Source organism: Sciurus vulgaris, assembly GCF_902686455.1.
Source record: "Sciurus vulgaris genome assembly, chromosome: 5".
In the NCBI taxonomy this organism is placed as follows: domain Eukaryota; kingdom Metazoa; phylum Chordata; class Mammalia; order Rodentia; family Sciuridae; genus Sciurus; species Sciurus vulgaris.
Genome location: NC_136465.1, coordinates 83,506,576 through 83,530,036, shown reverse-complemented (window position 1 = coordinate 83,530,036; position 23,461 = coordinate 83,506,576). Strand labels below are relative to the sequence as shown.

General features: G+C 38.9%; 1 protein-coding gene across 1 annotated transcript in view; it reads left to right on the top strand.

Moving 5' to 3' along the window:
* Positions 1–14,074, top strand: part of GUCY2C (guanylate cyclase 2C) — a 67,460-nt gene extending 53,386 nt beyond the window's left edge. The window contains exons 21-27 of the mRNA XM_079140036.1: positions 871–1,029; positions 4,423–4,615; positions 5,365–5,539; positions 8,280–8,378; positions 10,015–10,109; positions 11,827–11,903; positions 13,536–14,074. Of these exons, the coding sequence (XP_078996162.1) occupies positions 871–1,029; positions 4,423–4,615; positions 5,365–5,539; positions 8,280–8,378; positions 10,015–10,109; positions 11,827–11,903; positions 13,536–13,710 (973 nt within the window). The 3' untranslated portion in view covers positions 13,711–14,074. The remainder of the gene's footprint in view (positions 1–870; positions 1,030–4,422; positions 4,616–5,364; positions 5,540–8,279; positions 8,379–10,014; positions 10,110–11,826; positions 11,904–13,535) is intronic.
* Positions 14,075–23,461: the final 9,387 nt, after the last annotated feature.

The window sequence follows — 23,461 nt, the reverse complement described above, 5'->3', positions numbered from 1 at the left end:
CACACAAAGCTGGCCCTCATCTGTGCCTTCTTGGTCTAACAACAATCCACAGTTGGACTATTTTCCTGAGGAGATATTACGTGGCTTGGCTTTGACTTTCCTGGTCTTTCTCTTAGGCTTCCATTTATCACTTCTAGGCCATTTTAAAAATGGTTTTCCTTTATTATAAATTGTGTATTATTACAACTTTAGAAAAGAGGAATAAGTAGGCAAGAGAGTAAAAACACCTGTTTTCCAGTCAAATTGGGATTATGATTTTTACTATTTTATGAACTGACTTTTCTTACTTAATGATAAAGGGAGCTTCTTTATGTTGTCTTTATTCTAATTTCTATTTTATGGTACATTAATATTCCCTTGCACATACTATTGGGACTATGTTTTTGTTATACATTTAGGTTATTTTCCAGTGTTTGCTACTATAAAGAAGTCTGTGGCTTTTTTTGCGGGGGGAGTTGGGGTACCAGGAATTGAATTCAGGGGCACTTGACCACTGAGCCACATCCCCAGCCCTGTTTTGTATTTTATTAGAGACAGGGTCTTACTGAGTTGCTCAGCACCTCGCCAGTGCTGAGGCTGGCTTTGAACTTGCCATCCTCCTGCCTCAACCTCCTAAACTACTGGGATTATAGGTGTGTGCCACCAGGCCCAGCAAAAATTCTGTGACTTTCTTTGTAGATAACTTTAAATACATTCTTGATCTTATTTTTTTTTTCTATTTCTTTAATTTCTCCTCAGGTTAAATTTGTTGTTGTTGGCCCTTTTTATTTTTCTTTGTTTAATTTTCCTGTTCAATATATTTTTCCAATGTTTTCCTGAGTGTGTTTTCTTAATAATGGGTAAGCTCTCTTTATTAACTGCTACCTACAGCCTTTTTCATGACCAAAAAAATGAAACTTATATGGACACCTTGATTCGACGTCTGCAGCTGTACTCTCGGAACCTGGAACACCTGGTAGAGGAAAGGACACAGCTGTACAAGGCAGAGAGGGACAGGGCAGACAGACTAAACTTCATGCTGCTCCCCAGGTAAGCAGCCCTCCTGCTAATGGGGCTCTGCGATTCCACAGTCAGGCTTCCGGCCTGCAGCTGAAACCATCAGCCTATCTGACTAGCATGGCTGTTGCTTTTCTTTTGTTTTCCCACATCTATACAGGTTTGTTTCCTTTCGCATATTCTTCGACAGATTGTAGGGTTTAAAATGCATGTAGCATGCTAAGGCCTTGTAGTGATTTGTTCTCTAAATGCCTAAAAGATAGAGAATACTTTCTAACAGCTGCATGGTGACGCAGGAGTAGCATGGGCTGTGCAGTTAGACCAACCTGGATGTCAACACCTCTTTGCAACTTTTATTAAGTCTACAACATTAGACGAGTTGCCTAATCTCTTAGTTGCAAAATGGAAATGAAAATTTGCCTGCAGAATATAGAAACTGCAGGACACTTGCGGGCACTCTTAATGTCTTTGCTTTCTTCTGACCACAAGCAGAATCCAACTCACATTAACTAGGAGCTGGCTGTGGTATAGCAGGCAGGGGAAATCCATCGGATGTCTCACCATGGAGGCATCTCTAGACTGACCTCTGTCTGTGAGCTCATATGACAGCCATGGCTGAAGAATCAAATTCCCAAATAGCTTAAAGTTTCCTAAGTGTTGACACTCGGGTAATAACTGAAGAATGTTAAGATAAGCAGGGAATTGAAATGTGAAGAGTGAGGAAATAGGTTTGACCCACCACTGTGCTTCGGTGAGAAGTAGCATTCTCTTCACGTTCAGGTGTACCAACTGTTCCATCAGATGAAGGATGAATGAGCCAGTCCAGTTTTAGGTAAAATCATGGAGGCTGAGGTCAGCTGGGCCTGATTTCAACACATGGTTCCACCAACCACTGTTGATGAGCAATCTTGGGCAAGGTGCCCAAATGCTCTAAACCCCAGTCTCCCATCTACATTCCAGGGTGGCTCAAGAGTTCCCTGAGATCATGCACTAGATAGATGTAATGAGTATAATGACTGGAACATTCGTGGTGGTTATTATCATTTGATAACTATGACTTTTCTGTATTACTCATTATTTAATTTGAGCACTTGCTTCATTTAGAATATCAGCTCTACATAGGTAAAGGAAAGATTTCAAGATCAATTAGCTGTTTTCTCTATAAAGAAATAGCATCTATTTTAAAAGTCTGAGTGTGGAGTGAAGAGGTGGGAGTCACATGCACACTCAGTTCAGCCTCTGGACCTGAAGAGAGCCTAATAAGGAACTCACCAACCCTCAGAACACCTAGAAAAAGCCTAGGAATAGTACCCTGGGTATGGGATAGAACTTTCTACGCTCATTGCAGGATGGCAATGAGTTTCTGTGAGAGCTCTATAAAAGGTAGTTATATAATGCATAATTCCTTGCCTGGCCTTTAATGCCTAGTTGACAAAACAACATCCTGTTTATATGGCTGCCTTTCCAGGGTTTTAGCATCTGTGGTTTTAACCAATAATGTCAACCAAATGGTTTGGAACAGCTGACTGACCACCTCAGCTTTTTTTCCTAGCCTTGGTTCAGTATGGCCACTTTGACCACTAGATGGTAGATGTTTTCACCAGATTGCCAAAGTCATGCAACATCTCTTCCGTAGCTATAGTACACCATGACTGCAGCAAAATATTCTTCATATTTGAAAAGTAAAATTAAATCACACATGAACAATTACATGAAGAATATTTAGAGCAAAAGGGTAAATAAATTTAAGACTGTATGTAGGAACCAAATATCATTTAAACACTTATTTGAATAGTACCCCTTGGGGTTTTGAAACAGAGTAGATGTTTTGATTCTTGTAGGAAGCCCTTCCAAGATACCTAGCCTGTATACTAATTGCATCAACAACACCCTGTTATCAAAACTGCCCATGACAAGTTACATCCTTTTCTTTATTTTTCTACCAATGGTAGTTTCTTTTTCTGGGTAACACTGTTTTCCAAGCTCATATGATTTTTTTTGTAAGCAGTAGAATGAAGGGCAACAATGGCAGAAATTTTTATGTAATCATTTTATCTATGTAACCTCCAAAACGCTCTGCCTTTATACCTAGCATGCCCCAAATAGCCACCCCAGAAGTACCTCTGAGAGCCTGAGCAGCCACACAAAGGGGAGTTTTTCAAAGGTCCCAAGTTGTGTCACTGCACCAATTGAAAAGACTTTCCTTGGTGCATTGGAGGTTCTCCAAGTGAGTGCTGCAAATGTTTATGGTGATTACAATTTGTTTTCTGGCAGAGACCTGGTCTTCCTTCCTTTACTATACAATCAGTACACCCCCAAATCTTCCCACTCTCCCTAAATATCCAAGGACTGAGTGGTTGAAAAATGTGGTACAATAATAAGACCGAAGGACAAAATGTTGCCACGTTCTAATACCAACTCTGTCCTTAAGGGGGATTGTATAAAATTCATACTTTCTTTTCAGGATTTCACTTTCTCATCTATAAAAATAAGGGATTTATTTTCAATGACTTCTGTGGCACCTCCCAGCTTCCAGGTTCTGATTCTAGTGGTTCTTTACTTGGGTTCACTCCAAAGTGATCCCAAGGTCAGACAGACAGCATTCACCTCATGTCGTCCCCCATCCCTTCTTCTCAATGGAAAGGCAACTGGGTATATGAAGGAAGTATGGAGTCCATTCTTGTAGTTCTTCTCTTTCAATTTTTGGTCTGATATACTGTGGGCAATGTTTCTTCAAAGCTATTTTAAGTTGTTTCTCTTGACTTCTGCTGCTTTACCATGGTTTTAACTTGTTTACATGATGATTGACTCAAACCCAGTTCAAAATAAATCAAATGAACTCTGGTCTAGAATATACCAAAATTAATTTAAAAAGCATTATTCCTTCATAATGATATTAAACAACACCATGTTAAATATGCCTGGGAAACAAAGCTATCGACTTTGATGAGAGAGTCAGATGGTAACCCATGGTGAGTCAGGCTCTTGCATCAGAGACACTTGCCATCTCTGCTTCTGGATGAAGAGCTGTATTTGCAAGAAACTGATTATCAGCACAGAAGTAAAAAGTGGACAAGGATTAATATGCCTTAAGGTTAAGTATTAAGATTATGATGTACGTATGTGTTTTAGAGTTAATAATCAAATACTAAGTTAATGCTGAGCCTGCATAGATTCAGTTGGGTTCTAAGACATATGTTGTGTTGTGTGCGAGTGTGTGTGTGTGTGTGTGTGTGTGTGTGTGTGTGTGTGTGTGATGTGTTTATATATACAATGTATGCAACCTAACTTTGCTTCCTAGATACTTATTCACCAGAAATCTAGAATTCTTAAGTTCCTAATAAACAATTACTACTATCTTAAATGTTTATGTTAGACAAGAAGAATTCACTGAAGTTGAAGACTTTTTTTCCCTTCTTCATCTAGGCTAGTGGTAAAGTCTCTGAAGGAGAAAGGCATTGTGGAGCCAGAACTATTTGAGGAAGTTACAATCTACTTCAGTGACATTGTAGGTTTCACTACTATCTGCAAATACAGCACCCCCATGGAAGTAGTGGACATGCTTAATGACATCTATAAGAGTTTTGATCAAATTGTGGATCACCATGACGTCTACAAGGTAACTGCTTCGCCTCATGGTTGAATGGATCAAGGGCAACAGATGTGGCTGTTCCTGTTATTTCTCTTGTCCTCTCTAATTTAACTTCTAATGAATTGATGGTTGAAACTTAGCTAAAAGGAAAGAGAAGTATAAGAATTGGAAGGGGGACATATCAAAATTATAATTTAAAAAATAGCACAAAAGAAGCAAATTTCAGCAGGAATGAATTTTGGATACTAAATTTAGAGAAAATGTCATACTCTCAAATCACCTCCAAAAAATGTATGGTATTTAGGTTGAGTGCAAATGAAGCAGAGAAGCACCAGAGTTTTAATAAATAGAATATGTCTTATACCTTAGAGGAAACTATAATTATTTTTGGTCAAATGGTATGTAGAAAATGATAAAGACAACTAAAGATTACTTTTCTGGAAACGAAAGGGTATTCCTAAAGTGACTTAAACCCAATCAGATTATTTAAACATTTTAAGAGTTATCACCACATCTGTATAATTTATATAACTATGAAACAGTTTTAAATGGTGAAAAATCCTTTGTCTATTTTATCATCTATTTAACTAGACTGTAAAAACTCTGAAGAAATCAGCATAGAACTGGCCTTGAACTGGCCCCAGAAAAAGTGTGTAAGACTATGTCTGATACTGAGTTCTCCAAAAACCTTTTGTGTTTGTTGTGATTAACTACTTCTGTTTAAAATCTGTACCTTTCGAAAGAGCAGAGCCACTGATGAGAAAGTATTTCCACAGGTGGAAACCATTGGTGATGCCTACGTGGTGGCTAGTGGTTTGCCTAAGAGAAATGGCAATCGGCACGCAATAGACATTTCCAAAATGGCCTTGGACATCCTCAGCTTCATAGGGACCTTTGAACTGGAGCATCTTCCAGGCCTCCCAGTATGGATTCGCATTGGAGTTCACTCTGGTATGGAAATAAGCATATTAGCAAGTAGAGACCATTTGTACTTCTGTAAACCCACTATATCAGAAAGAATAGAGGGGTCTCAAGCATGGTTGATTTTCACAAGAGGTTTACTGTTGAATTCTGTGAGTCATATATACCATTACACATCCTGACATGCTTAGACCCAGTCTCTAGAGAGCACCTGAAAGGACACCTTTGATAGCACTTTACACTCCTGGATGGATAAACACCAACCACATATGAAAATAAGAAGCTCTGGACTTCCCATTTAAGTCCCCATAACTACTTATCTCCTCCCTATCCTCTTTCTTCTCATTCTCCACTTCTGTATATTTTCCCATTAAATATAATAGTATCCGAGTGGATTAGATTATCTATAGGGAAAAAAATAACTATCAAATTCCAAAAATACCCCTCCACTGCAGCCATACAGAAATTACGTAGGACACTTCAAAGACCATGAAAATTTCATAGCCTTCTCAAAAGAAACAATTTAGGTAAATTCAACAGAACTTAATTGAGAAAGAACAATTGACAAACCATGACTGTCAGAACCAGAGGTTTAGAGAGTTCCAGTGGGTAATGTGGGCAGGTAGTCTCCATAGACAAAAGTAAAAGTGAGGTACAGAAACCACTTGACTGGTTCCAGCTCCATGTTTGCCATGATAGGCATGATAGGATCAGTTGGCAGCCTGTGATTGGCTGACTCTCAGCTGCTGTGATTAGCTGGGACTTAGCTATTTGTTACAAAAGTATCTTTCTAAATTAGACCTTTAGCTTGTAACTAGGTTTTAGTTGATCCATAGGCACACCAGGTAGGAGGCAGCCTCAGGTCAAATTTAGTTTTATTTAATAGCCTTGAACATAATGATTTGAGAAGATGAGTTACAGGTATAGAAAAACATAGTTGGAGAGGGAACTCAAAAGTCATCTGGCTGAATCCTTGCAAGGCACAATTGTTTTATAGGTTCCAAGTAGTATGGCCACATGTAGAATAACCCCAGGACTCCTTGAAAACTCATTGTTTTCCAAGTCAACTCACTCCATTATTGAAATGGTAATTATGATGACAGTTTTCCCTCAGGTTAAATCACAACTCTATAATTTCTTGGCATTGCTCTTCCAAGGCTTATAGAAGAACCAGATTAAAGAAAACTTAAAAGATCCCCCTAGGCTTTGTGGCAAGGTCCAGACAACTACATTTACTAAAGTCCTCCAGTGAATAGGCCTGACAGTAAATATTTGTTGATTATGAGTTGATGAGTTTCTCAAAGTGACAGTAAATAGAAGTTAAAAACTGCTGCCAAATCTTTGACAGCCAGGAATATAGCTGCGGTTTCCCCAATCATGTCCGGAGTCAAATGTCACGTTTTCATATTTATAAGAGGGAACTCCTAGGCATCTGCCAGACCACACAGGCAGTGAGTGTACTATCTCCTTTTAGCCCCATCACATATTGTCAGACCTGGAGGAAGGGATAGCAGCAGGACTGATTTATTGACATTAGGAAGAATGGAGGCCTTACCTCCTGTAACCTGCTCAATGTCTAAGCTAACCACCAGGGGACTACCGCACTGGGCTGGCAAGAGAGTGGCTATTAGAAACATATGCCTGGAGGGGGTTAGACTCAGGAATTTGAAGAGTTGCAAAGTTAAGTATTAATTATTGAGAATAAGAAAGAATAAGGAATTTTTCTACTGCAGGCCCTCTGCATCCTTATCACTCTATTGTTGAAGTAAGGAGTTCCTTGCAAATAGACTTACCAGTCATGCACAGCCTGGTGTGGCCAGGGAACTCAGATCTGATCAAAAACTGCTTCTGCTAAACCTTTCCTGCTGTACGTCTTTTGTTATTTTTTTTTCAATCAATTTTTGTTTTGTTTTGCACTAAACCTGATAGTGAAAGGCTCGGGACTCTGGGGGGGGGATCCAGTATTTTAAGGATTGTTTTTCCTTTTTTTTTTTTTTCTTTCTTTTTTTTAGTGTTTATAAACACAGCGTAGCATAGATCTATAAAGAAACTTAAATAGATCAAAAAACAACTGTCAACTAGAAAATTAATGATTACCTCTACCAAACACCCAGCTTTGCAGTTTTCGAGTTAATCTTTAGCTTCTAAAATCTTTAACTCCTTGCTTTTAGGCCTCTCACATAAATACATGATTAATATGCCACAACACAGTCTTGCCTTGGCTTTTGTTCTGCTTGTTGGAGTGTCCTTGTGCCACAGGCTTCCCGCATCCAGTGGTATTCACATGTCTTTGAAATGCTTAGGGGAAGTCATTACCATTATCATACCTCCAAATCCAGAAATGCCACCCTAAAATAAAAATAAAAACAAACTTGGGCCATTGAACCACTAAGTCTGCAGTGCCCTCCAGCAGTCCAGGGTGCAGGGTTGGGTGGTTTGGCCCAGTAAGCAAGCGATGGGATCCACCTTCACCCTTCCTGAGGGTGTTCTACTTAAAACATTAAGAAAGACTTCCTGCTTTTGTGACCTGGATCTCTGGATGCCTTCTTGTTCTGTGCAAATGTAAAACTTCTTTGCAGAGCAGAATATTTTCTGAAAGCATGTCCTTGCATCCATTTAAAGCGAAAATCATCACTTACATCACATGCTCTGCCATTTTCCCATGCCATGAAGTGTTTGGCATCGTGACCAGGAGAAGAGGCTCACTCATCTCAACTCCACTCTGCAGTTTCTGTTGCCTCCACCTCCAGCTTCCTGTCCTTCATTTCAGGTCCTTGTGCTGCTGGAGTTGTGGGAATCAAGATGCCTCGTTATTGCCTATTTGGAGACACTGTCAACACGGCCTCTAGGATGGAATCCACTGGCCTCCGTAAGAAGGGAGATTGTTTTTTTTAGAGGACAAAGATGCTTTCTTGCAGAGGAGGGCAATTGTGGGATTACATGCACAATATGCCAACACAAATTACTCAGGAGATGGAGAATGATCCTTTACATCAGCAGAAAGTGAGCCGGTCTCAATCCAATCCTTGCTATATTTGCGTTTGTTGTCATTTACTGATAATTATCTTATTCTCCCATTATTGCTCAGTTTTTAATTTTCTATATTTTTCATTTATCTTCAATTAATTCAACCATGCTCTACCTGAACTACTCATGAAATTTAGCATAGATCTATGTAAGCTTTAAAAAATCCAATGGACTAGCTGTGGACTATACACACTATTTCAAATTCCCTTTTCCCTTTTATCTGGATTTTCTAGGAATTCATTTTAGTAAAGAAAAGAGTCTTGGTGTTTGTTATATACAAAGATATAAATTGCATTCAGCTGGCAAGATAAAGGCACAGGGTGCTGCATGCAGTAGTTGCTCAATAATACTGGAGGTAGCAATAATAATGGAAATATACAGAGGAAAAAAGCATTGGTGGATGAGGTAAGAGTGGACCAAAACAGGAGGCAGGATAGTAGTTTGGTGGTCTACTCACAATCTGATACTAGTATATGGTGGAAAAATTATAGTATAAATAAAAGAAAAAGATGAACATCAGACAGACTTGGGTTAAAATCATAACTTTGCTAATCACTATCAGAGTAAGTTGGAGGGAAATTTATCCAATCTTTCTAGAAAGATTGAAAGATGAAGATATAAATTGAGGATGAGATCCCAACCTTGCTGGAAGAAAGCCGAATGACGTATGTTAAGCTTTTAGCAATGCTGCAGCCCCTGGTAGGCGTACAGTTTGGGCTTGTTGTCATTCTTCCTACTGATGCTGTTTGTGGCGTGGCTGTTAGGCACCATGGTGAGAAAGATGGTAGACAGCAATGGAACAGGAAGTGCCTCACTGCTTGTTTTTTGGAAGGATAACTGTGTTCCAGAAGAAGAAAATTTGAGAAAACCAATTCTCTGGATTTTCATCTTGCCACCAGCACTTTAGCTATTAACTGGAATTTTTACACAGGAACCCAAAGCAAATTCTAAGTTCTAAGCTTGGCACTGAAAGTCTGATCCAAAACCAGGTCCTGGAGGCTACCACCCTGAGCCAGAGTGAGGATCAGTGAACAAAAACCAAGGAGTTCCATCACTCATGGAACTCCTTGAAATTCAGTGCCAGACCCTCTTTCTTCCCTTGTGTGATAATATTTCTTATCTTATTTATTGTTACCAGAGATTGAACACAGGGACACTTAAGCCACACCCCCATCCCTTTTTATGTTTTATTTTGAGACAGAGTCTGTCTAGCTGCTTAGGGCCTCACTAAGTTTCTAAGGCTGGCTTTGAACTTGTGATCCTCCTGCCTCAGGTTCCCGAGCTACTGGGATTACAGGTGCCCCGCTCACTGATGTTATTTTAAAGGATGCTTTCATTTAAAAAGCCATATTCATTTCTCATTAATTTAGGGTATTTGCTTCAGGTATTGTTGTAGCATGAATCAAGGGGAAATAAATGTGGCCATATCATAGCTGTCAAAATGGATGAGCTTTTCATGGTCTCTTTCACATTTCCAGCCTTGAGGATTCACATGAGTGGCTCTACCATAGCCACCTTGAAGAGAACCGAATGTCAGTTCCTGTATGAAGTGAGAGGAGAGACATACTTAAAGGTAAGGGATCCACAGAGGTAATACACAGAAGAATCTGTCACACACATGTGTGTCATCTCCTATAAGTCTTGGCCAAGAAAGTCAAGAAGCACAAGAATGAAGAATTCTTTTCTATATGTACCACAGTGTTCTTCCACCATCCCTGTAGGAGAAACCTCCATCAAACTATATGAACTCAGAACTTTCCTTTGCTCCAAAGGCCTTTAGGTATTTTAAACTATGACCAATATGCTGTATAACACCGCAGTTTCCCACACATACATACAAGGCCTGTCCCAGTTATTCCTCCAAACACAAGAATTTATTCTGAAACTCTGGCCCAGCAGATTGCAAAGTATGGGCCATTACCTCTGACTTTAATACCCACCAGGCCTACTGAGACTCCATAGTGTAGATCAGAAATCTTACTTAACGAATATTCCAAATGTTTGTGACCACACTGAACTTTGAGAATTATAGCTCTAGATTCTCCATGCTGTTCCTCACATCGAAAACAGCTGCCCTCCAAAGCCACCAACTGAACTGGCTCTCAGTCTGCTCTTTGAAAGTTACAATCTTTTCACAACTGGTCTAAAGCCAGCTATCAACAGTTTTCTGACTCCATAATGCCCTGACCTTCAGGCTTCACTTAGAAAAGCCTCTTTGTACGCAAAAGTGTTCTAACATGACACTAGTTTTTGAGTCCTCTATAAATACATTTTACATATTTTTGTGGTGTGGAGGATTGAACCCATGGCCTTGCAAATGCTTGGCAAGTGCTCTGCCCCTTAGCTACATCTCCAGCCCATAAATAGTACATTTTCTACACGAGAGCATTCCTCTAAATTAGAAGTGATTTATAGATTACTGTAGTCAAAACACAGTCAACAACCACTATTTTTAAAAGTGAACACACACACACACACACACACACACACACACATATCCATCCAATCTCCTTTTCAAGTATAAGCTTAAATAGAGTTTCTGATAAGGTTATATTCATTTCATAACCCCCAGAGCCAAACAAATGTCACTTAAGGAGTGCTTATTATGATGCATATGTATTTATAATTTACACACTTAATGGAGGGAAAGTAGCTAAAGTCTTGTATCAAAACTTTGTTACAAAAGGGGCTAAGAGAAAAATGTAGACAGCTGGGCATGGCGGCATATACTTGTAATCCCACCTACTTGGGAGCCTCAGACCTGAGATTTCAAGTTCAAGGGCTACCCCAGCAATTTAGTGAGACCCTATCTCAAAATAAAAATTAAAATGGGCTAGAAATTAGGGGTAGAGCACCACTGGGTCAATCCCAAGTAGCACAAAAATAAAATGATAAAATAAAATAAAATAATAAAATAAAATGAAAGAAAGAAAATGTAGACAATGAAAATGGTTGGATTTGTTGGTGCAGCAGAATTACAGATGAATTTTCTTTCTTTTTAAATTAGAGTTATTGAAATGTTCCTATGGTGATATTTTGAAATATCTTATGGGGGAAAAAAAAAACACCTATCTGGTGAATGAGAGACTGATTTTTTAAAGGCATTTGGAAATAAAAATTTGTTTAGAGATAATGCCAATCATAAAAGCACATGCTGTGTGCTAAAATATAGGCATTGAGGAGAAATGTGGAGGTGAGATGCCTCTTGGAAACAGATCCCTGTAGCACAGTAGGCTAGAGCTTAACTGTCTCATTGCCCTCCATGGAACCCACCTCTTCTGTCTCCTTAGGGAAGAGGGACAGAGACTACCTACTGGCTGACTGGGATGAAGGACCAGAAATACAACCTGCCAACCCCACCAACTGTGTAAGTTTCTGGGTGTGGCAAGAGAGGCAGGGGAGTTGGAGGTCTTGGCCTTATAAGTTTGCTCCCTACAGTCATTTAAGTTGGTAAGTGCCTTGCAAGTGGCAATGACGTGTTGAGTATGAGGCAGGGGGCTATACACGTGAGAACCCTCCCTTCTCCAGCTGCTAGAATTGAATGTCCTGAGGCTTGAATTTTCCTGAGACCTCAATGACACAGAAAAATACTTAGCTTGGCTGCCTTGACTGGAGAATAGACTTTCTTCCATGAATCAGATGTGTGTTCTCAGGGAAATCACTGCATTTTACTTTGGACTTATTCCAACAGTTGCTCCAGGGAGTGTCCACCTGGAAAAGAGAAGGAAGGTATATATTCTCCAAAACTTGAGATTTTGTTCTTACTTCATGTATTTAGTTTCTGTGGTCTTTTGTTTACTGGCTCTTTTTCCTTCTGTACAAATGAAAGGGTTTTTTTTTTTTTTTTTTTCTAACTGTCCCAATTATATTTTAAATACCTATCCCCATTAATATATACTTAGCTCATAATTTTTTGTAAAAATCTTTATATTAGATAAGAATAAAAATTAAAAGTTTCTTCAGTCTGGGTAGGTGTTTCTCCCTATTCCACCATTTTCCTGATATGTGCCAGCCATCATTTCATGCTTGCTGAAAAACTGACTAGATGTCCCTGCCATGAGGCATGGCAAAGCTAGTGCTGTGTTCCAAAATTGCTTGAAAGAACAGAAGGCAGTTTGGAGCTCACTTCATGCATGTCTGGCTCTTACAAAAGTACAGCAGGCTGGAGACACGAAGCTCTCAGCATTTCTCCTCCCTTCTTATTTTTCTGCTGAGCCACCTGATGAAAACAGGACTTCCCCAACCCCACAACCACGGTTCTGCATCTTCACTTGGAGTGTGTTTTCTCCCTGAGATGAGAAAGCCAAAGCGCCAGGTCTAACTAGCAGGGAAATCAGTTCTCCAAAAGGTGATTTGAGTGCCGTTTGGTCGCATATTGGCAGACATTGCAGCGATCAGACATGTGGTTGTTGCCATGGCTATGGCTAGAGCAGAGAATGCCTGTCTTGCAGAGGCCTAGATGGCACACGGCTAGAGATGCTAAGACCCAGGTCTTCTCCAGGGCACAGAAACCTGGTTCCTTACTAGCAGTGCCCCAAGTCCATTCTTAAAGCCTTATACATCCTGAACCCTCCCCAAACAATATCCATATTCTCAGGTACATGTGAGGGTTGGGTGGCATCCTTGGTCTCTCTCCCCTTCCTCAGTAGCATACAGTGGCCTATAGAAACCTAGATCCTCTGACCATGCCTCCAAATTCTAGCAGCATGTTGATACATTTTGAAATTGAAGTAGAATATCCTGCCTGCTATAGAATAGAATATATCCTGCCTGCTACAAAATATATTCTGCTTATTCTATAACTAAACATGGCAGGGACGGCAGTCCTTTAAGCTCATCACAGGTAAGGATCATTCTGCATTCTTTGAACTTTCTACATCTGACACAGAATAGACGTTCACTGTGTAATTGGGGAACTGAACTGATGATTCTGGAGCTAGGGGATATTCTCTGTGAATTGCTAAGAAGTTTTATTTTTCTCTCCCCACCCTCTTTCTAGGGAGAATCAACAGCGTTTGCAAGCAGAATTTTCAGACATGATCGTCAACTCTTTACAGAAAAGGCAGGCTGCAGGGATAAAGAGCCGAAAACCAACACGGGTAGCCAGCTATAAGAAAGGCACTCTGGAATACTTGCAACTGAACACCACAGACCAGGAGCACACCTATTTTTAGACCCAATGAAAGTGTAAGGACTTACACACACCAAATCCAGCTGTACACAGGTACAGCCTCAAGTATCAAGTATCTGAATTTTCCTGAGACCTCAATGACACAGAAAAATACTTAGCTTGGCTGCCCTGGCTGGAGCATAGACTTTCTTCCATGAATCAGATGTGTGTTCTCAGGGAAATCACTGCATTTTTCTCTGGACCTATCCCAACAGTTGTTCCAGGGAGTGTCCACTTGGAAAAGAGGAAGAAGAAATATATTGTCTAAAACTTGAGATTTTGTTCTTATTTCATGTATTTCATTTTTATTTTATTGTTTTGTTTACTGACTTTTTAAAAACTGTCCCAACTACATTTTAGATATCTTATCTCCATTTAAACATCTTATCTCATAATTTTTGCAGAAAATATGCTAGATGTTAGATAAGAATAAAAGTTTAAAGTTCCTGAGTCTGGATATGGGTTTCTACCTGTTTTGCTGGAATGTACCAAATATTATCTTCTGCTTGCTGAAAACTAAATGCCCCCTCAATGAAGCATGACAAAGCTAACTGTTGCTTAAGAGTAAAAACCTGGCAGGGAAGTGTCACCTGCTACACGTAAGAGGATTTTTAACCTTTAAACAGAGGCCTTGACTTGGGTTGTCCATTTAGCAATGTGGTCACGTGATATAGGTAATGTCAGTGACCCAAGAATGGCACCCAGGGGTCCAATCCCTACACTGCTCTTTTCTAAAAAAGTAATAATCTCTAAGCACCTGATGTTTTTCAAAATGTAATCCCTTCATTAAGCCAGGCATGATGTGTGTGTGTGTGTGTTAAAGTTATAAGATATGTAAGTAGATCAGAATGTTTCAGTGTGTTTCAGTGTTGAATACTGGAGCGCTAAGAAGGAAAGCAGAGATTATAAACAAAAGGAATAGACAACAGAAAAAAGTGCTCAGAAGTGGAAAGAAAATACATCACCTAGAGATGAATTTAAAAATAAAAGAGACTCATACATAGGTACATATGGGGAAAGTATAGAGCATCCTAATGGCTTCTAGACAAAGAAAAATATTACAAAGCAACAAGAATTAGATTGGCACTAGATGTTTCAGCAAGAATATAAGATGTTAAAAGAAAATTGATCTATAGCTTAATATTTCTGAAGAAATAGTTATTAATCAAGAATTCTCTTCACATATGCAAGAGCTCAGAAAGTTTACCATGCATAAGCTGTACCTGAAAGAAGAGTAGGGCTGGGGCTGTAGTACAATGGTAAGAGCACTTTCCTAGCAGGTATGAGGCCCTGGGTTCGATCCTCAGCACCACATAAAATTAAACACATAGATAAATAAATAAATATAAACATATAAAAAGAAGGCTTCCCATCTTTCAAAAAATACTAAAAAAAGAAAATTGCAAAAAAGAAGAAGAAAAGAAGTACTCTGTAAATTCAAGAAATAAATTCAAGAGGAAGGCATGAGTACTACAATCTTCACACATTCAGTTATGTATGCTATTCTTAAAAACATACAAGGTCTGACTTTAAAATCAATTAGACATGTGTTTCACTTGTTTAACACCAGATATCCAGTATTAAAACAATTAATAAAGAGTAGTATATATCGAGGGTTAAAGTTTAAGTTGGTGACTGCTAAAAAAAAAAAAAAAAGGATGGCATGCTCTATGCTTAAGATACGTGGTAGGAGGACCTTCCCCAACTGTAGCTATTATTGAAGATAAAAGAAGAGAAAGCATGGAATCTGCCTAAGCAGATCTGACTACAACCACAACCACTTACCCAAAACATTGAAACACATTTACATGCTGAAAGATAGGCTGTGCATCTTCAAAATACAATATTTAGCTTTAAATATAAAATAACTTGGTAAGTAAGACAGTTTGAGGGGAGAAGAGAATGAAAAGTTACAAGCAGTTAACACAGAGTATAAAACTTCACAGCCCCTTGACTGTGAAGGATGGGAACCAACCTGACCAACAGAAATAAACTGTTTCTGCCAAAAGGCACTCAATCTAAAGACACTCAATCCCACCCCAAGAGAACAAAGGAAGATAGAGGCAACTAAAGGTATATTTCTTAACCCAATATGAGACAGTAAAACTAGGAACATTCATTTGAGAAAACTGTACACCCCATAGTACTCAGTCAATGAGGATACAGGGGAAGGATCTTGCGCTTTAGGGGACAGAATGCTGGTTGTACCCAATATGGAGGTACCTGCTTCCCTAGACACCTGCTCTTGCAAGACCGTCATTAAAGTAAAAATCCTTGCTTTTGCTATGCCTCTTAGAAGGCATATGCTTTGCTTCTTCCAGTTTGGACACCTGAGCATGTTACGCCTAACACAATTTTAGACATATTTTGTGTGTAAATTATCACAGGCACAATGAGAAATTGCAACATAGGTTATGAATATATTATTTTCTAACCCCAGAATATTTATATGCTGTTTAGCCCTCATTTCCTTGCTACTTTGCCTGTGGGGTCGCCATCTTGCTATGTTAATCAGTGCAGTAAGTAATTCTCATCAACTCTCTCTTTGTTAACAGTATTTGATTTCTGTCCTACAAGAGCTAAAAGAATCACTGACCTGGAAACAAAATGAAAAAAATAGGTTTTGTCCTATTCTCCTGCCTTGTAATACTTTGAAAAACAAGGGAAATAACAAATTGTAGAAGAGAAGACTCAAAAGAACAACCAAAAAAATGCTTAAAAATTTCAACTATAAATTATGATGCACACCTGTTCAAAAACTGACCTTGAGAACAAGGCAAGAGAGGAATCTCAGATCAGCTATTACTTCCTCGGATCTCAATAAAATAAAATAAAATAAATGCTTCAAAGAATATAATTATTCTGAAAGATTTGTCTGTTGATCTCTGGATTAAGGTGACCAGGTCTTAGGCAAGCAAAGGATAATGACTGTACAAATATTTTGAAAACTCAGAAGTACATAGAAAATAGAAACTACACTGACATATCATTTTGAGGTCTACAACATAACATTCTACTGGAAGGAGATGCCAGCATAAAGCAAAGGAAGGAGTGAGAAGGCTGTGATCACCATAGCAACAGAGATACTGTATTTTAAAGGGCTCAGCTATGAATCATATTAACTGTTCAGTGAAGTCATTGGGTGTAGTCCATTGGAATATAATGTGAATCATTTCTTATCTTTCTACTCTGAAAAACTAATAAATTTACAGAAAGATGAAAAAATAACACATAGAAGATTTCTGATCCAGATGAGATGATGTAGATTGATTTCTCCCCTGTCTTCCACTCTAAGTACAATTACAGACCCATGATAAAATGTAGAAACAACCAAGGAAAAATTCAAAAAGGTAGAAAGAGGAAGGCAGACTGGTTAGGGACTCCAGACTGGCAGAACATTACAACAGAAGAAGAAGGGAAACCAGGCATGGTATTTCCTGATATCTAACAAATCTGCCGAATCAGTTTTGAAACTTCATCACAATCAGTTGGCCACACACTGATGATACTTTTGGGTTTTCCACTTAATGCCATTGGCTTATGTGTCTATCTCTTCTCTAGTGCCACAAAATTTTTATTACTTGTTGCTCTATACTAAATCTTAAAATTAGGTCAAATGCTTCCTCCCATTTTATTCTTCTTTTTCAAAAATGTTTAGCTATTATACTTTCTTTTTCTTTCTATATAAATTTTTAGAATAGTTTGTCTCTAGCTATAATAAAAATTGCTAGGAGATTGATATCATTTGTATCCAACCAATATATCAAGGTGGAGAGAATTGACATCTCTATGCTAAGTCATTCAGTTCATGAGCATGATACTTCTCACCATTTGTTCAGGTCTTCTTACACATATGTAATTCAAAAGTTAATAGTCACATTTTTAAAAAGTAAAATTAAAATTATTCTAATAATGTATTACATTAAACCAATGTGTTTAAAATATTCTCACCTCAGTATGAAATCCATATGGAATTATTAATTAGATATTTTCATTCTTTTTTGTTAAGTCTTTAAAAGCAGTGTATATTTTACACTTAATTCAGACTAGTCATTAAAATTGCTTGATGTCATATATCACCAGTCATGACTAATTATTGGACAGTTCTGCTCCAGAATGCCCCCAAACTGGGAAATACTCCTTTTCAGGGAAGGAAAAGAAAACTATGGATTCAGTGAGAATGTAAGAAGATCTATTTACACTCTATTTACACTCTTTTAAAAAATTTTTTTAGTTGTACATGGACACAATATCTTTATTTATTTTTATGTGGTGCTGAGGATCAAACCCAGTGCCTCACATGTGTGAGGCAAGTGCTCTACCACTGAGCTACAACCCCAGCCCTATTGACATACTTAAAAGATAAACCAGACACAGATATAACATGAATGTTATATAACATGAATGTTATTAACTGACAGGGAATGCTATATGTTATAAATGCTATAAGGGAAAAAGTGGACATTTTGCAAGCTCAAATGGTCAGATTTAGCATAGGAAAAAATCTAATAAAATTCCTACAAATAAAATCATACTAACAGAGATGAAGGATAACTTTAATAGGCTTACCAGCAGACTTCACACAGTTAATAAAAGGATCAACACACATGAGGTAAGACTAAATAAATTAGACAAACTAACAAGAGATAAAGAAGTGAATAAAACCAAGCAAGGCTGCTGTGAGCTGGGGGACAATATCAAAAGGTGTCACATGTATGCAGTCAGAATCCCAGAAGACAACAATGCAGGAGAAATATTTGAAGAAATAATGGCTGATAATTTGCCAAATGTAATGATGCCAAACCACAGACCCAAGAATCTCAGAGAACACCAGGCAGGATAAGTACACAAAACCACAATCAAGCGTATATATTCAACTGCTGGGGGGTAAACAAAGAAGAAAAGAAAAATTTATGAAAGCAATCAGAGGGTTACAAAAAGACATATTGTATATGAAGAATAAATATTGAGAATCTCTGGGTATGGTGGTGCATACCTGTGATCCCAGCTACTCTGGGAGCTGAGGCAGGAGAATTTCAAGTTTGAGGCCTGCCTGAGCAACTTAGTAAGACCCCGTCTCAAAAGGAAAAAAAAAAAAAGTTACACACACACACACACACACATATATATGTACATACATATATAAAGGATAATGGAATAACATCTTCAATATGCTGATAGGATAGGAAAAAAAAATGAAATTCTATGCCCAGCAAAACATATATTTCAAAATGAAGAAAAAAATTAGCTTTCCCTAAAAAAGAATGTGAGAATTTATTGCCAGTGGATCTGTACAATAAATGTCAAATGTTGATGATGATCATGATGATGATGATCATGATGATTATTTTTGGTACCAGGGGTTGAACTCAGGGGTGCTCAACCACTGAACCACATCCCCAGCCCTTTTTATATTTTATTTAGAGACAAGGTCTCACTGAGTTGCTCAGGGCCTCAAATTGAGGCTGACTCTGAACTCTCGATCCTCCCAAACCACAGGGATTACAGGCATGCAACACTGTGCCCAGCCATAAATGATGATCTTTAGGTAGAAGGAATTGAGTACTAGATAGAAACCTGAGTCTATACAAAGAAATAGATTATGTAAAGGTAAAACAAACATCTGTTCTAAAACTATTTGTGTGTTTACCTCTTTGATTTTGATTTACTATTGAATAGCACAGACTTAGAAAACCATAGCTTTTTATTTTGATGCTTCACCAAAGAATATATATAAATGCAAAATGACTTAGGTAAAGACATTCAACACCATTAGTCAGTAGTAAGACATAATTAAAGTCACAATGAGAAAATGATGCACATTTCTTAAAATAGCTACGATCTGAAATTAACAGCATCAAGTGCTGACAAGGATACAGAGGATATAGAGCTCTTCTAAGTTGTTGGCAGGACTTTAAAATGCTAGTATGGCAGGATTAAAAAATATCAAGTTAAACACACAGTTACCACAGGACCCAATAATACCACTCCTATCTAACTACCAAATGACTTAGAAACAATGGTTATACAAATATCATTCATGTTCTTGAATATTTATGTCATCTTTATTCATAAGAACCCAAACTGTAAACAATTTTGAGACTTTTTTCAAAAGGTGAACATGTTACAAGGTGGGGCCTTCTAGGAAACTGAGGCAGCACAAACCCTCCCATCCCTCACTTCAAACTCCAATTCTTGCAATCAAGTCTGAAAGATTTCAGACATGTTGCTCAGAGTAATTAACAGGAATGAATTTATAGAAAAAGGGAAATTAGACACTGTCAAGGGACAGAGTGAATCCTCTTGGAGAGGAGAAGGACAATGTGCCTCTCCTCCACTCCAGTTTTATTGGAGATCTAAGAGAAGTTTCCAGAGAGTCCTGCCCAGGTCCACCTCTTGACTTTTAACTGACAGCATTGTGGCCTCAGACTTTTAAGTCCCCACTGCCATGACAACTCTAGGTCACCTTGGCCTATGCTGACCAGTTCTAATTGGATTCTTAAACATTATTCAGGTTTTATGGTTAGGAAACAATCCTTGTCTTCCAGAATCTGGTCTGTGAAAAAGGTCCCAAAAGTCTGTCTCTTCAAAGTTATTTGGGTTCCTCTTATCAACATCATTTCCTGCCTGAATTTCCTTGAAGACTGGTAATTTGCTGAGGAATATGACATATCCTTTCCACTTAGGCCAGACAGAGCTGCAGGTAAATTGCATCTTGGAAAAGAAAGTATGTGGTGGGTCAGCACAGTGGGCCTATTTTATGGAATTATTCTCTTAACCTCGTCTTCACACCATTCACATCTGTCTGTCCACCAACAAATGGATAAAAGAATTATGGCACACCCATACAATTGAACACTACTTAATTAAAAATGAACTATAGGTCGAGATCCAAGATGGCAGACTAGAGGGAGGCTGCGTTCCTTGTTGCTCCGTAACTCTGGTTTCAAACAGAGGATATCTGTTTTTTGGTGAGGCAGTTTTTGCAGCTTATTGATCCCCTGCTGTTTACCCCATTTGTCTACTGCTATCACCTGCAGTCTGCCAGCATATCGACTACATTTTGAGTGCAGATTGCTCACTGTCAGGTGCCTATCATCCGCTATTTGCCTGCCTTTTGCCTGTCCATCACCTGCCTTTCACCTACCCATCACCCACCACCCGAGGTTTACCTCCCCACCATCCGGCAGCAGTCAGCAGACTGACCACAGACCACCAGTGGAGCGCCAGCTGCCTGCTATTGCTTGGAAGTTCACTGTCACAGTACCTGCAGGTTTGGTTACACGTGGCTGCCATCACTTTGAGACAACAGCCAGGACTTGTAGTGAAAGAATGAACATTTTTTTAAGCTGTTCTAAAGAATGAACATTTTTTTATCTCAACTCCCTAAGGTCTCCTGCCCATTGTCTTAACTCTCTGATGTCACCCTCCTGGTTATCTTAACTCCCTGAGGTCACCCTCCCAGTGATGGGAGCAAAAGCCCCTAAAAGCTGTTCCAGGAAATAGCCCCAAACAGAGGGTAAAAGAGTAAATTGGGCTAGATGACTAAATAGTGCTCAAACAGTAGGATTACCAGAAACTATTGACCAGAATCTACAGCCTGTTGTAAAACATTGTGAAACATGTTGTCAGCAAACCCAGACCCCCTTTGAAACTTCCTGGCAGCTTTGTTCCCCTTTTTCCTTTCATGTGCGACCCCTCCCGATGTGTGGTTTCTGCCTTTATAAACCTACAAGATTTTCTGCTAGGGACTCGACTCCTGGAGTTGGGTCCCAGCGCGCTGGAATAAACACCTCTTGCGGTTTGCATCAAGTGACGCCTCCTGCGGTTGATTGGGGTTGCCGTCCATCCATGGGACAGAGTTGGGGGGTTTCCTTTTTGGGGGGCCTTACAGTAGGATCCCTGGATGGATTGACTGTAGACCCGTCTCCAGGATCCCTCAGCCTGACGGATCACTCCCTGCTTCCAGGGCCCTCACATCAACTGACTGTTCCCTGCCACCAGGACCCCCAGACTGACTGACTGCACCCTGCTTCCAGGATCCCGCAACCAGACTGACAACACCCCACCTCCAGGACTCCTGCCCGACCAACCACCCTGCCTCCAGGACCTCCAGTCAACCACTCCCACACACCAAGCTGCAGCTCCCCATTTGCCAACACGTTTGGAAGCCAGAGCGGCCATCTTGGATTATCCTGGAAGCCGTATCTCCCATCTTTAGGTGGGGCAAATCCCATCCTGAGACGCCTGTTGAAGACTGGAAACTCATTGTCAGGTACCTCTCATGCATCAGGCTACTGAAGACTGAGAGGTTTGAATACTATATGTCTGTTATAGTGTAGATTTTCTTTTTTCTCCTTATTGAAAAATTTCAAGGTTTTATTTCTTTACTTTTCTTGCTCTCTTTTCCTTTCTTTTACCTGTTTCCTCAGAGTCTCTTTCTCCCTTTTCTCATGCTAACAACCAACTTCTTTTGATCCCACTCTCACTCTTTCTATGATCTAGAACTTCTATATATTCTTTTCTTATCCCATTAACAGCTACATCCTACACCCCTTCACATCCTCTTTGTCCTCCACTAGAAACTGCAACTTTATTGTAAATCTATTTGGTATGCTGAAGATAATAATTGAACTCATTCTGTTTATTATGAAAATATTGTTAATGTCTGCTTAGGGGCTATATGGTTTGGGTTGCATACTGTCTGAACTGGGCACTGCTGATATTAATCTCCTCCTTAAAGAAAAGGCTTTGGAAATGTATAGGATGACTATAAATCTATGGGGGGAAAGTGCAATACCCCAGATCTGCACTGCTAGAAGGGAAGATACATGAACAACATGAAAAAAACAAGGGAAGAAAATGATCCAAACAAACCTATAGAGTCTATATTAATAGAATCCAGTGACAGTATGGTAGAAGAAATGTCAGAAAAGGACTTCAGATTATACAAAATTAAAATGACTCATGAAGCAAAGAATGAGAGCAAATGCAGGCAATGAATGATCATACGAATAAGCAGTTGAAAGAGCAACTACAGGAAGCAAAAGATTATTTCAACACAGAGATAGAGATTCTAAAACAAACAAACAAACCAACAGAAATCCTTGAAATAAAGGAAACAATAAACCAAATTAAAAACTCAATGGAAAGCATCACCAACAGACTAGACCACTTGGAAGACAGAACCTCAGACAATGAAGACAAAATATTTAATCTTGAAAATAAAGTTGCCCAAACAGAGGAGATGGTAAGAAATCATGAACAGAATCTCCAACAACTATAGGACATCATGAAAAGACCAAAGTTAAGAATTATCAGGATTGGGGAAGGTACAGAGATACAAACCAAAGGAACAACCTATTCAATGAAATAATATCAGAAAATTTCCCAAACCAGAAAAATGAAATGGAAAATCAAATACAAGAGAGGCTTACAGAACACTAAATGCACAAAATCACAATTGATCCACACCAAGGCACATTATAATGAAAATGCCTAACATTCAAAATAAAGATAGGATTTCTTTTATTGTAAACAAATGGGAAACATGTTATTTCTCTGTTTGTACATGGAGTAAAGGTATACCATTTGTGTAATCGTAAATTTACATAGGGTAATGTTTTTGTTATTTTTTATTGTTATTTTTTACCTTCCCCCCACCCCTCTTTTCTCTATATACAGTACTTCCTTCCTCCATTCTTGCCCCCCTCCCTAACCCTAACTCTAACCCTAACACTAACCCCTCCCACGCC